At 48.9% G+C, this 13,474-nt stretch overlaps 1 protein-coding gene across 2 annotated transcripts in view; it reads left to right on the top strand.

Moving 5' to 3' along the window:
• The window catches only part of LOC135915824 (protein kinase C iota type-like), a 40,273-nt gene that overhangs the window by 13,686 nt on the left and 13,113 nt on the right, over positions 1–13,474 (top strand). For both annotated transcript variants that reach the window (XM_065448998.1, XM_065449007.2), the window contains 3 exons: positions 963–1,048; positions 6,490–6,565; positions 7,730–7,861. In XM_065448998.1, coding sequence (XP_065305070.1) covers positions 963–1,048; positions 6,490–6,565; positions 7,730–7,861 — 294 coding nt within the window. The remainder of the gene's footprint in view (positions 1–962; positions 1,049–6,489; positions 6,566–7,729; positions 7,862–13,474) is intronic.

Consider the following 13,474-nt stretch of genomic DNA (forward strand, 5'->3'; position numbering starts at 1 on the left):
ACGAGATTTCGCTCTGCGGGCCACCTGTCTAAAGCATTGTAGCGTCGTGGAGCTTGCAGTTGGCGCCAACCATAACACGTTCCACTGAGCTGCCCACATTTTAGTGCGCTGAGCAGCCAATGCCTGTCGTTTTTTACAGCTGCAGGCTGTTTACATGCGCCGTTCATTCTTTATTGCTTTCTCATGGCCGCAAGGTCTTGGCGAATAATGGCCCCATTTATTTATTTTGTCACCTTAAGCACAGCTTGGCGAATGCGTCATGCGAAATTACCCAGCCTGGAGGGTTCTTTACTACAGCATCTGGCAGAAAAGCATTGCATTCTCGTTTACTTAATTCGAACAAAAGCTGAAGGGGACGCATTTTGACTGCTCTAAGTTTTGAAGTAGGTCAAAATCCCTGAATATGAGTCAGAGTAGTACTCTCTTACGTCGACACTGCTACTGGAAATTGCAAAACAAGCACTGTGCCCATAGTATCTGTTGCTCACGTTGTCAAATCAATTGGAAATGTATGCCATCGAAGAAATGTCGCCCTGTGAACATTTCTTAGTTTCTATGAACGGAATTGTCGGAAGCGTCACTTTTGACCACAATATCTTGGAGAATGCAAATAATTTATTAGATAAAAAAAAACAGTCGAAGCATAATCGTTGAGAAGCCACCTTGATTTGCAAGAGTGCATGCTAATAGAGGCGAGACGCTAATTTCATCAGTATGCTGTTTTACTGGTGCTGTTCTTTCTACTATGTATGGACATATGTTATTTCACGATACACCTGCTGAGCACGAAAATACAAATGAAACGAAAACTGGGCCGCTCAATGAATAAATTGTCGGCCGCATCCTTTCGCCCTTTTCAGAATTTCCTCCAAACCTTCCACCTGTCTAGGAATCAGGCTGTCCTGCTATTTGCTCTGAGGTATTTCGTACTTTTAAATTGTTTTTTCATTTCTCCAACGCAGGGTTCCTGCACCGTGACATCAGTTCCTCGAACGTGCTCATAGACAGCAGAGGAAACGCGAAGCTCATCGACTTTGGGCTCAGCCAGGTTGGGATATTATCTTTCTTTAGAGAGGTTGCTTAACTAAACGTCAATTTCGTTGATAAGCTGCTGCTTAAGGGTTACTGACATTGTATTTCTGACTATTCATTTTTTTTGCGTTAAATGAAAGTCCTAAACCTCTAAACACTAAGAAAAAATATGGAAATGCCTCAGAGGGTTGTTAATAACTTAATATCGCAGCTTTTCTACAGGAAGTCTCGGTTTCGTTTCCCAGGAGGATACTGTCTCGTGACGTCACCAACGCAGTCACGTGTATGCAGGACATTGCGCCGGGTTGTCACTCGCGCCGGCTCACTCAGTCGCCTCGTATGCTACTACTCGATGGGAGGACCGATGTAGCTGTATAACAAACAATAGACCGAGCCGGATCAAGAGTCAACACTTCGCAATGTCCTGCTCCCACGCGATCGCATACTGTGTCGTGACGTCAGGACACAATATCCTCTTGGGAAAAGAAATCGAAACTGGCTGTAGAGAAGCTACGTATTATATATAAAAAAATAACGACACTCTGAGGCCTGTCATTATATTTCAAAGGTTTTGAGATCTAAAACTTTAACGTAAGCAATTAATAATAGAAAATATAGGGTCAGTACCCCTTTAACATATATTGTGGTGCTTTCACCTGCGTGAAAAAGACACAGTGTGGCCCTATAATTAATATCGGCTTAAAGCTCTTCCTCTGTATGACTGAGAGGGCGTACATCCAAGGGTATGCGGACAAAACAAAACTAACATAATGGGCTAAGTTAGAGCAGAGACACGTAGTACGATGCAACGCCCGATGCGACGTGCGATGCCTTTGAAAAGGTGGCCGCTCCGACTGTTGGAACCTGTCGGATCTCACTGGAAACTTGTTGGGTGCGGTTGTTAAGGCTAGTCGACGTCGGATCGCAGTCGAAGTCGTCCCATGTGTTTTCTGCTTTTCCCAGCAAGCACGTGCAAAAAATTGCGCAGCCGCCGTCAGACTTAACCAGAACATTCGGGACACATCTCTAGCTGCTAACCATTAGGAAACACAGGCTGTTAGGAGCAACGTACCATCTAAGACTTTGGAAGGAAGACGCACTAAGCTGGCACTGTCGGGGCACCAGAACCAGAAATATTCAACACCATCTGCATTAGAAACAAAGAGGCTCTGAAGGCACGTTCAGGTTAAGTAGGACGAAGGCTGTACACGAATTTCGACTCTTGATTTGCAAGCTGGAAGCTGACCTCTACAAGTACTAAATTCCTGTCTGACTTTGCCGTAGTTAACTATGATGGCAACTTTGCTAATCTTTTCCCTGCAGCTGTCGCTAAAATTTAAAAGGAATGCTCCCATCACATCTATTCTGGCCCTCATATCGCAAAACTCCTATTGCGTATCCATGACTGGCTATCGGCGCTGGAAACTGCTCGTTATCGCTTCGATTGCAATCTTTACTGACGGGTGCCCATTTTTCTTTTGGACAATGAGAGAATGCTCTTACATGAGAGAATTCTTGTGAATATGAGCCCTGATCCTTGTGCCAATAAAGCGTGACATACAGAATTATCCATAAATGTGGCTGCAAGTTGCATTGAGTACTATTTTCATTAGGTACTATTCCACGTTTTCTTGTGGAATGGACTAGTGTTAAAACAAACCCCCTATCAAAGAAGTCACGTGCCTAAGCTATGCCACTACTCCTGACGTAACTATTCAAAATGGCTCAAAGCTCTCTAATATCGTTAAACATTGCTGTTCCAACATGACCCAAACGTCATGAAATTAGCGGTAGAGATTTTAATACAAGGTTCCCTACTTAACGTACCTAAAAATGGCGCCACCTACGCCATGAAATTGAAAGCGTCCACAAGAAAGACAGCACTGATAATGTGAGAACAGCGTGTTCGAAATTTGACAACAATAACACGAAAACATCAAATTCTGAATGTGCCTGAAATGTCAAATACTCAGCCGACATCGCTGTGCACGTTTCAGCAAGGCAACGCAGCTCTTTTTCGCATTACACCTAAATCAAGATTATATTCGACTTCAGGATGAACTGTGAAAAGGCGCTCTGAAGTATGGCCACCATAACCTTCCTATCTCATCTAAGTCAGAGTGCACGTAAAAAACAAAATTCATTCTTTGGCCTCACAATTCCGCCTATGTTATTAGAAGTGTGTCGCGCAGTTTGTGTCGCATACTAACTACGATTTGTATGGGTTTTAATTTAGACATTCTTTATGGGGCTCGATTCTCCTCCCACAGTAATAAGTAGACTGCGAATGCGATGTGGTCAAAGGTGCAGCCATATTCACGACTCAGTTGTGCGTGGAGAACTCGCTTACTGAACCACTTAGGTAGGGAGCGTCTACACAGTACACAGTTCAATTCGAAGCTCCATGTGGCAAACCAGTTCTGTGGAAGACTGGAAGGTGTTAGAAGGTTCAGGAAATATAAAATTGTCACTACTTGCTTACTTGGTTCCCAGCCCACGTTGGGCACATGGCGGGTGTCCCAACGAACCTCAATGAGACGGCCCACGCTGCCGCGCGCGCACTGACTGACCGCGCTGGCGCTGTAACGGCCGAAGAGAGGGTTACGCATGGTAGGGACGCGCCTGCCACTTATAATGAACTTCTTAAACACTTCTATCTCTCGCGGCGACAATACCCTCCTCCTCACCCCAAGCTCACTCGGCCTCAGGCACTGACATTCAGACTGTTGCAGACAGAAACTTATCCCAACCTGTCCACGTTACATGCGATATATCCGGAGATTTACACTGATGACGCGTGCCCTGCTTGCGGGGATAAATCAACACTTTCGCACATGCTCTGGGGATGTATCTCTATAGCAAGCCCTGACCTCAGCTCAGCTAGGTTTGAGGCGGCCCTCCGCAACCCACTCCTGGCTGAGCAACGTTGGGCTGTCCAGCAGGCCCACGATGCGGCTGGCAGGCTAGGCCTGTCGGTCCCGACGTGGGAGCGGCCCGCGACGTGCTAACACGCGTTCTGCAGGACTGTAAAATAAAAGTTACTCAATCAATCAATCAATCTACCCGACAGCAGCACGAAGATTCAAAGGAAACAGAACATGGATATCTCATTGTGGGTTTCTCGGAAAGAAGGCTGCACAGTTGAAAAAAAAAAAAGTTGTCATGTTTCAGGGATCGAACCCGGCACCTACGCCTTTCCGGAGCGGTCACACTGTAAAAAACCAGTACTTGGGTTCCTTTATAGCTTCGTGCTACTGTAGGGTTGATGACAATATTTCCTTTCATCGAAGCTCCATTATTAGGTACATAAGTAACTGAGCTTTCGCGTATTTCTGCATTCCGAAAAACATTCCTTGTCAGGTGTAGCTAAGATGTCGCAGCAACTAAGTGTTACATTCGCTTAATAAATCAACCCACAACATGCACTGAAATCTGGGACAGCGCTTGTACAGCTCTTGCATGATGCTGCATGCCTTCTTAGTGGAAACCCGCTTTTTCGAACCTTAGCTTTGCCAAATGTGCAGCTTCGGAGTAATTCTGGCCGCGTGAAATAAAAAAAAAGTTAACGCGCACGCATGAACGTTTATGCATTTGCCGCTATTGAGTACTGGTCGTGGCTGTTAGGAATCCAACACGTGACCTCGCGCTCTGCAGCAGGACGCTATAGCTATTGAGCCACTGGGGCACGCAAGTGAGGAACTGGGCGCATGCAGTTCACCACCATGGGCAGGGCATGTAATGTGGAGGGAAGATAACCGATGGTCATTAAGGGTTACGGACTGGATCCCAAGGAAAGGGAAGCTTAGCAGGGGGCGGCAAAAAGTTAGGTGGGCGGATGAGATTAAGAAGTTTGCAGGCACGGCATGGCCACAATTAGTACCTGACCGGGGTAGTTGGAGAAGTATGGGAGAGGCCTTTGCCCTGCAGTGGGCGTAACCAGGCTGATGATGATGATGATGATGATGATGATGATGAGTTCACCATTATAGTTTGTGATAGCTGCGCCATTTCTGCAGTCATGGTCAAGTCTGGCTCTACGAAGTATACTCTGATAATGTGTGGAGGAAGAACAGCGTATCAAAGCGGCATGATATAGCAGCAGAGTATCATCAGCTCCGGTGGGCACGCACTTTCCCTATACTATCTTTTGTAGAATCCCGCTTTCTTTAAATAAATGACTGGAACGTTTAAGAACCCTGTATTTATTTCTATTAACCATTGACGCACATCCCTGTCAATGCCTAACGATGCCTAACACTGCGATTTGTCTTATTGTTATGAATACATCGTTGTAGGCGGCGCAAAGTACGAGTTTTGACCAGGGGCGGATCAAGGGTAGCCTCCAGGAAGGTTTAATCAAAGCGTACATAGCCATGCAGGGTGGACGATCAATACTGTCAGCATTGAAGGGCCAGCATGTTTCGGGCCAGGGCCAGCGCTCTGGATCCGCCAGTGCTTTTGACCTTTCTGGATCATCTAGTTTTTCTTTGTACTCAAAACGTAGGAGATTTTTCGCATTAAGATGAGTTGGAGGCTAGCGCTATAGTTGTGCACCCCTCGTGTCTTCGTCCACATTGCACTACCTCTAACCATGAAACCTTTAATGCAGTAATTGAATGAACAGCAACTAGAGCCCAGCTAGACAACTTCGCTAACTAAAGTCTATAGCTGATTCCTTGCATATAAACTCATTTCAGCCTGCGAATGTCCCTCAGAGATGTCCCTCAGGATGAACTGGTGCAACATATGTTTCGAAGTACCTGTCAGTGAGCGGCTGTACTAGAACTAGAGGCTAAAACATATATCAAACACAGGGTCTGTTCAGTATGTGAAACATTAGCAATTTTCTTGCCAACTTACAGGAGCTTTAGAGCATTTATCTAGAAGATAGTGATTAAGCTTGTATCGACCAATAAACCTGCGCTTTCCATTCTCTTGAGTGTGCAGTGTGAAGCCAATCTAGTTCTGAGAACGATGTCGGCCGCTTGTATACTATCAAGAAAGATGGTGCGCGAGGACACCGGCCTCTTTAAAGAAATTAGCTAGCAGCGTGTTCCAGGGGAGGGGGGTAATAAATTATCTGCGCCCCACGATGACGTTCACGCATGGCTGTATTTATACAGCCACGTTGACAGGCTCTAGCGATGCCGTCTGTTTTAGTATTGCCGATTGACATTTTCGGCAGATGATAACAGGAAGACTTGAAGGGATCAATAGTGGTCGCTGGAGCTAACGTTTCGTCATTATATTCGTCAGGGCTTTCTTTCAGGGAAAGCAGCTGCTTCCTTGATGTAGACGAGTCCACTTGAGCTCAATAATGTCAGAAACACGTCAGTTGACCGCGTGCAGTCGACGTGTTGTAAAGCTGAACCAAGACAGTAGTCTGTGGTGTGTTACCAATGATGGTGATACCTCAGCTTTTTGAATAAGTTGTTCCTATTTTTCTTTTCTATGTAGATTGGCACTGAAGCCTGGTGTCGGTGTGGCTCTTTGGCCTACATGGCACCGGAGGTCATTAGACAGGAGCTTTATGGTAAGCACAAAATAAGAGTCACACTTGCTGTGGTGGCGCACTTGCTCAACTTTTGTTATCCAACGAATGCTTGATTCTTTACTATCAAGTGACGTCTCAGCGCGATAGTGTCGACGTTCTGTCAGCTATGCGCAGATGAACGTTGCTGTTTTCTCTCAATTAACATTTAAGTAACCGAGCCTGCATCCAAAAGAAAAATATGTAGTAGAAAGTCGTCCAAATAATGGACATGAGTAAATTGAAGAAGATTGCTTTAAAACGTTTTCATTTCGACCGGTTCACTGCGGCAACTACTCGATGATCGTGGCAGCAACATTACTGCGCCGCGTTATTGACGTTGTTGGCGCAATTGAGACCACCACGAAGATTCTATCTTGACTCATTGCACTTCAGCGTTTCTCGCTAAAGTCGAGATGTGTGTGAGACGTTATCATTGGTTCGGTGTCATTTGTCATTACTCTATATAAAAATGACTACGCAATTTCTATGCATAGAAGGGCAGTTTACAATCGAGTCTTCTGAGCAACCTTTGTGTTGTTGAAGCTCTGATCTTCGTTCAATATTTCAATGCCATTTTCATTTTAATATTCCCGTACAAACATCATCCAAGGTTTGTACTTCCGATGGTCGGTTGCTGAGTGCCAACCGACGAGAAGTTCAAGCCCCCTGTGTGAATGCCGTCCAATGCAAACCCCTATTGGCACTTTCTTCAGAAGTTCAAATATCCAGCGCAGAAAACATTTGCTTGCGCCGGCATATTTGTAATAGATAGATCACATGATGTGCGCCTGCGCTGAGGAGCGATGTACCGCATTCTCCACACACTAGCCACCAACAGTTAACGGAATAAACAAAAAATATATATAATGGGGACTTCCAAGCCATTACTAAATTTAGGGAGAAGTCTTCTGGGGGGCAAGTGTAGAAAATTTTGTGTTCTATGTGAAATCTTTGCGTGACGCAGAGTACATGCTACGGGAGCCCTGCCACAGAGATCTTTTCGCGTAAACACACATACATATTGACAATAGGTGCATTCGTTTCACCGGCTCGGCATATTTCGACGAGACTGTATGATTCAGAAGCGTCACGTCGAGATCCTTCGCAGTGATTGCATGTTGCAAGGCCTGCGTCTTCACAGAAGTCTTCCGTGCCCCCCTCCAGGTATGTCCGCCGATTGGTGGTCTTTCGGCATAGTGCTCTTCGTGATGCTCGTGGGCAAAACGCCACTGGCCATCTACGCCGCCGAGAAAGGCGTCGACCTGCACCTGGCCAGGCGGGACATCCGCTATCGGCGTAAGTATGGAGCGCGCGAGACAGGCAACTTTCGCAGGAGACGAGCTTCCCTACCACGGGCTCGAACAATTTCCAATCATGTCTTCCTTTTAGCTACCTTCTTGAGCAGCCGTTCCTCTAAGGCGTGGTGAACGAGTTAGTACGACCAGGTGAAACGAAGAGCGTAGTAAACCGACTCTAAAAGCTGCTTCTGACTAACTGGTGTACATAAAGAAAGCCAGCGACGCGATAGTTACCAAAGTACCCGAGCGGATTCTTTTTATTCACGAATCTGACCAAGGGCACAATACTCATCATCGACGAACTCCGCCATATTGTCGAATTCTGCAATGGCGGCATTTTTAGCCAGTCAGAGAGGCCTTAGCAGCCCTCTGGATGAATGAGAGCTTGCAAGATGGTGAATTCGACAACGTGGCGGAATTTTACGATGTCTTGAACAGCATACCAGGACCAGGATTTTTCAGCGGTGCCTTTTCCAATGCTATTCTTTGTGCTTTCGCGCTTCGTTGGTGGTCAGTGCGACGCTCCGCCAGTGTAATAAACGACATCAGCCGGCCGTGAGCGGTGAATGATATGGCTGGTATAGAATCGAGCAAAAGGCATCGCTGCAAAATCGTGTCCCAGAGGTGGCATGGGCATCATGCGCACTCGGCCATGCCGATTACGCTGTTTGATTTAATGGGTCATTCCGATGCAACTGCCAAAGCGCTCTCTCATTACAGATTTTGCATTTTTCCGAGAAATTGACACTGTTTTTGCAATAAACATGGGTGCACAGTGAGAATAGTACCACCACACAAATACACAACCAATAGGTATTGCAAGTGGCAGAAATGTGATGCTTCTCCCTTGCATTGCATTCGGCTGCTTTCTTGCTTTCTTACCCTGCGTTTCTGGTTTAGTAGCACATCAGCGGGGACAGGTGCACGTCTTTGCCAAAAGGTAGCAGCCTGACCGCCGTGTGTCGCCCGTGTAAGTGCTGAATTGGCGCGTTATTGCAGCATCTTTTTCGCATGGCGAAAGCGACTCACGCGCAGCAGTCGCCCCTGGCGCGAGCTCCTGCGGACAAGCTGGCTCCGAGACAGAATGGACATCAGTGTTTTGACGCTGCGGCTTGCGCTGTGCGCACTTGCTCTGTCAAGGTCTCGAGGCGTTGATGGCAGCGTAGAATTGTCCAGCGAGATCAGAGAACGATGGCCGAAAACAGTACGGTCGACCGAGAGCTACCGGCTGCAGCCTAGCGACAGCGGTTGCATGATACTGCCGTGGAGCGCTATTTTCACACTTCTCTTCCGAATGCTGACGGATCATCCGAAAGACGATCGTTTTCTGAAAGACGTCAGCGTGGCCCCAGAAAGTTTGCCTCGATACCTGGCGGACCATCAGCCCAGCGTCAAGTTCATCCTCCTCTTCACAAACTTTTCTTGGATACTGGTGGCTCTTGTCGGTGCAGGCGTGATTGGCGCGCTTTGCGAACCAGTGCGGCGGCGACAGACGACAAGAGGTGGGACCCAACTACATGTACTACTACACAAAGCTTCTAACTGTCGTCGAGGGCGTCATCGTTCTCGCCTTGTGCGCCTTCGTGCTTCTTTTTGCAAACTACGGCCTTGGCATCAGCATAGGGCAGGCACAGGAATACTTCGAGAATGCTATGCACGACCTGAGGGTTTATACAAACCTTACCAGCGCCGAGATGAATCCCACGATGACAAGGCAAGCAAGCCATCGCCATCTCTCCTTCCGTGAATTTGTTGCGTTTGTAAGAAACTCAAAAGGACCAGTTAAGTGGACAGACGACAAGCTCCGGAGCGCCTGGAACGCTACTGAACGTGAGAGACGACGGACCGACAAGCTCCTGGCAGACATTTCCACACACGCAAGCGCTCAAGGGAAGGCAGCGCCAGCAGCGAAGACGCCTAAAGGAACCATGACGGAACAAGGGATAGCAAAGATGGCGGAACGGTTTGCCTGGTTTTATGAGATGACTGGTGTGTGGGGGTACTACGCTCATTCACTACACTCGATTGCATTTGCAGCAGTGGTGGCCGCAGTAGGGACTGCCATCGGACACCAAAACCACTCAGAAGAGGAGGACCCCATGAAGAGAAAAAAGATATCGGACATTGCTGGACATGCCCTGCTTGTAGCCGCGTTCATTATGCTCGTGTTTTGCGTAGCGGCCCTACTTGTTGTCAGGCGTAGCTCACCACACGCGATTGCAAGTCAATGTTATCTTTGCGATACGTACAAAAGAAAGGAATACCAGCAGTTAGACTTTGCCCAAGATCTAGCGTGGCCCAGTAAAGAGAGAGCCGATATATATGCCAATATGTATGTTGGGGACGTACTGCGGCACTGCGGTGGCGAAGGTGTATCAATAATGTTTTTTTATAAAAAAGGGAAAGAGCTCAAATGAAAAGAAAATGCCACAGAAACCCTCCAAAGCTATTGAGCAGAACTTAGCTTTACTGCTTCCCAGAAGAGCGCGCTTCAACTGCGAGGCTGCAGCGTCGGTTGTTGAGAAGCATTTTCCCTCCTGGGGGACAGGCGCCGTGCAGTACCACAGTGGCTCGGTTACAACGTCTGTTAAACGCCAAAGGCCAGTGTTAGGAACCAACAGAAGTGGCACAGACGTGGAAGAAGTGGCTCGCCACTATTATATCTGCTCAATACTCGAGCGGTGCGCAACCTTCAATGTACAGTCGTTGGATTCCGACTCTGTAGCCGAGGATACTTTAGGAAAGGCTGCCGCCATGGCGAGACAGTACCACGGACCCGGAATGTGCTCACCTGTGTACGGGATTGTCAAAACTGGATTTTCTCCACTTTGCGACTCGTTCTTGGAGTACTTGAAGTCAGTCATCCTCACGCTCTTTCTAGTGGTCCTGCTATTTTTCGTGGGTATTTCCTCACTACTAATGCTGTCAAAGTATTATCTCATCATGCAACCGTCCCCCGAAATTGAGCAGCCATCGCCTCAGCCGACGGTAAAGCCCAAAAGGAAAGCCACCAGAAAAAGAGAGCGAAACATAAAGGCTGGCTGGCGGAATAAGTCCAGTAGTGATATTGTGAGTGAGGCAAAAATAGGCAAGGTGGCAACCGGGACAGCTGTTGCAGCTACCCACAGTTCTGAACTAAGCGCTGGCGCAGCGGGGAAGAAAACTAAGACGCCAAGCCAAGCTGATCAAGCCAAACAAAAGCAGTGGGGCATAGGAGGGCTCTGTCTGCTGGAATTCCCTGATGCGCGGTTTTCGGAGCAGTCGGACATTCTTTCATCAGAAAGGAGCGATACCTCTACCAGCATTGACACGGAACTAATAGAGCCAGCTATCACAATAAAAACGCCAAGACTCAGTCAAAACCGGAGTCGTGTATCGTCGACACCAGTACGATGACGATATCAATCACCCAATTGGAACGGGCACGCCGTTTACTGACATCTGGCAGCACGGAGTCTTTGGTGCCTAAGAAGTGCAACGTCGAGGTCCTGAAGCTCCCACAAAACTCCAATTGCCTTGTTCACGGCACGGGGCTTGAGCAAGTCATCCCACCCAGCTCAGCTGTCCCCGCGCACACAGCAAAGCCCAGCTCTGGTCCAGTTGTGGTCGACGCAAGGGCTAAGCAGGCTGTCCCATATAGCCCAACTACTGAGAAGCCGCAGTCAGTCTTCCCCACGTCGACTAAAGCCCTTACGGATTTCCATCCAGTGCATCGCAGGGAAATAACTGAAAAGCAGTCCCAGTTGCCTACAAAATAAACTGCGGTTTGAAAAGCGCCGCTTATTGGCCGATGGCAAATAAACAAACGCTTTGCATTGCTCGCATTGCGTGGCGCGCGCTCCTTGTCTCGAATTTGGCGGGAATGTGGCCGTACCCAGGAGGGGGCGCGAGGCCACGTGTGTTCTTTTTTGCCACGGCGCAGCGCGTTGCAGTGCCACCGAAGGCGCTTTTTCCGGGCTGCAGCAGCGATGACCCCGAAGGGGTAGAGCCTGCCCGATGCGTAACGACGGTAGTTTTCTACCCGTGTGGAGCGAATTCGGTCGCCGCCTCGCATTGATGCTCGTCTCCTCTCCCAAGAATGCCCAACTTCTGGAACGCATCGGCAACGCGCGGGGACTGTTCGGCATCTGCGCCAGCCTGGCTCAGCACCAGCCGCCCGTCTTCCGCATGACGGTGGCCCTCTTCGCCATCAGCGGCTTCATGGTGCCCATGGGACTTGGATTCCTGGGCTTGCGCTTCATGGGAAAATGCGGAGGCCAGCGGGTTCAGGTGATCACGCCACTCTACAATGAGCTGTACAACGGACACTGCGTCGCCCTCGGCTCGCTGACAATTACGTCGGTGATAGTCAACGTGCTGCTTGTGGGCTTCGCTTTCGGCATCCAGAACTCTCTACGCGAGGCATCAATCTTTTATGCCCGCGGCCTGGACGACCTCGAGAGTTTCCTCCTCGCCAAGGACACGCCACACTCGTGGAACAGGTCCCACCTTGTGCTAAGGAGCGTCGCGCTGCAGGCGCAGAAGCTGGACTCCGACTTCGGAGAGGCCTTCGAGCAGTACCTTCTGCAAAGGCTGGACGTGAATCCCTTTGAGTCCAAGGGCCCCGTCTGTGGTAAGCTGCTGCGTGCCATGCTTGGCGAGAACGATGAGCTTCGGAGCGCAAATTGCAGCGCCCTTGAACAGACGCAACAACAGCTGGTACATAACGCCACGAAAGTGTTTAAAAAGAAGACAGTGGCCGAGAGAAGACGTCTAGCGCGAGCGCTTCGGATGAGGGCTTTCTTGGCGCAGAACGGCGGCAATACCAATCGCAAAAAGCTCGCCGCCGTTAAAGTCAAGTTTCAAAAGTTTGAGCAGAGGTTTCGATTGCGCCACCTGTTTGGATCTCTCGCCCCGCTCATGATGATGCTCCTGTCCATGGTTGTTGGCGTCGTAGCCGCTCTTTTGGTGGTGGGGCTTGCCATGGGCATGCTCAATCACGACCGAGGTATGGCACCCACCCTAAGAAACGCGTTTTCGCACAAAGCAGGCCTAATTATGCTCTACTGCCCTGTGGTGTTGTTTGCGTGCAGCGTCCTTGCCGTTCCCTTAGCTGGTGTACTGCTTTCCGGATGTGCTGTTGGCGAATGCTACATCTGCGAACCGTACCGCGGTAGGGAAAGGCATATACTGGACGAAGCCACCACGAAGCTGCTTTCCGGAGACACCACTCTTCTTCCCAGTAAAATACTGCACTCTTGCACGGAACGGGCTCGGCGAGCACCGAGACCGCATAAGCAAAGCGCTTACTTCCAGGTGTCGCGGATACGGCGACGTAGGAGCGCGGATAATGCGGCAGAATGCACCAAGAACTGCGCGCAAGTGATACCGGGCAGCGACCTCGCCGTAAATACCACCGCCGACTTGAATGCTGAAATTCTTCAGCCAGCGTTGTCGGATTTTTACGTCACGATGGTTGCCAAGGCGGAGATGATGCTTAGCCGACTGCGTGGCAAAAACCGAAACAGCGCAGCTGCAGAGTGCCGCATTGTGTACAAAGTGATGAACCACGGTTACAGCTTGTTCTGTGGCTCACTGCTGGGCAACTACCATGGTGCTTGGACCAGCCTTC

Source organism: Dermacentor albipictus, chromosome 1 (assembly GCF_038994185.2).
Source record: "Dermacentor albipictus isolate Rhodes 1998 colony chromosome 1, USDA_Dalb.pri_finalv2, whole genome shotgun sequence".
NCBI lineage: Eukaryota > Metazoa > Arthropoda > Arachnida > Ixodida > Ixodidae > Dermacentor > Dermacentor albipictus.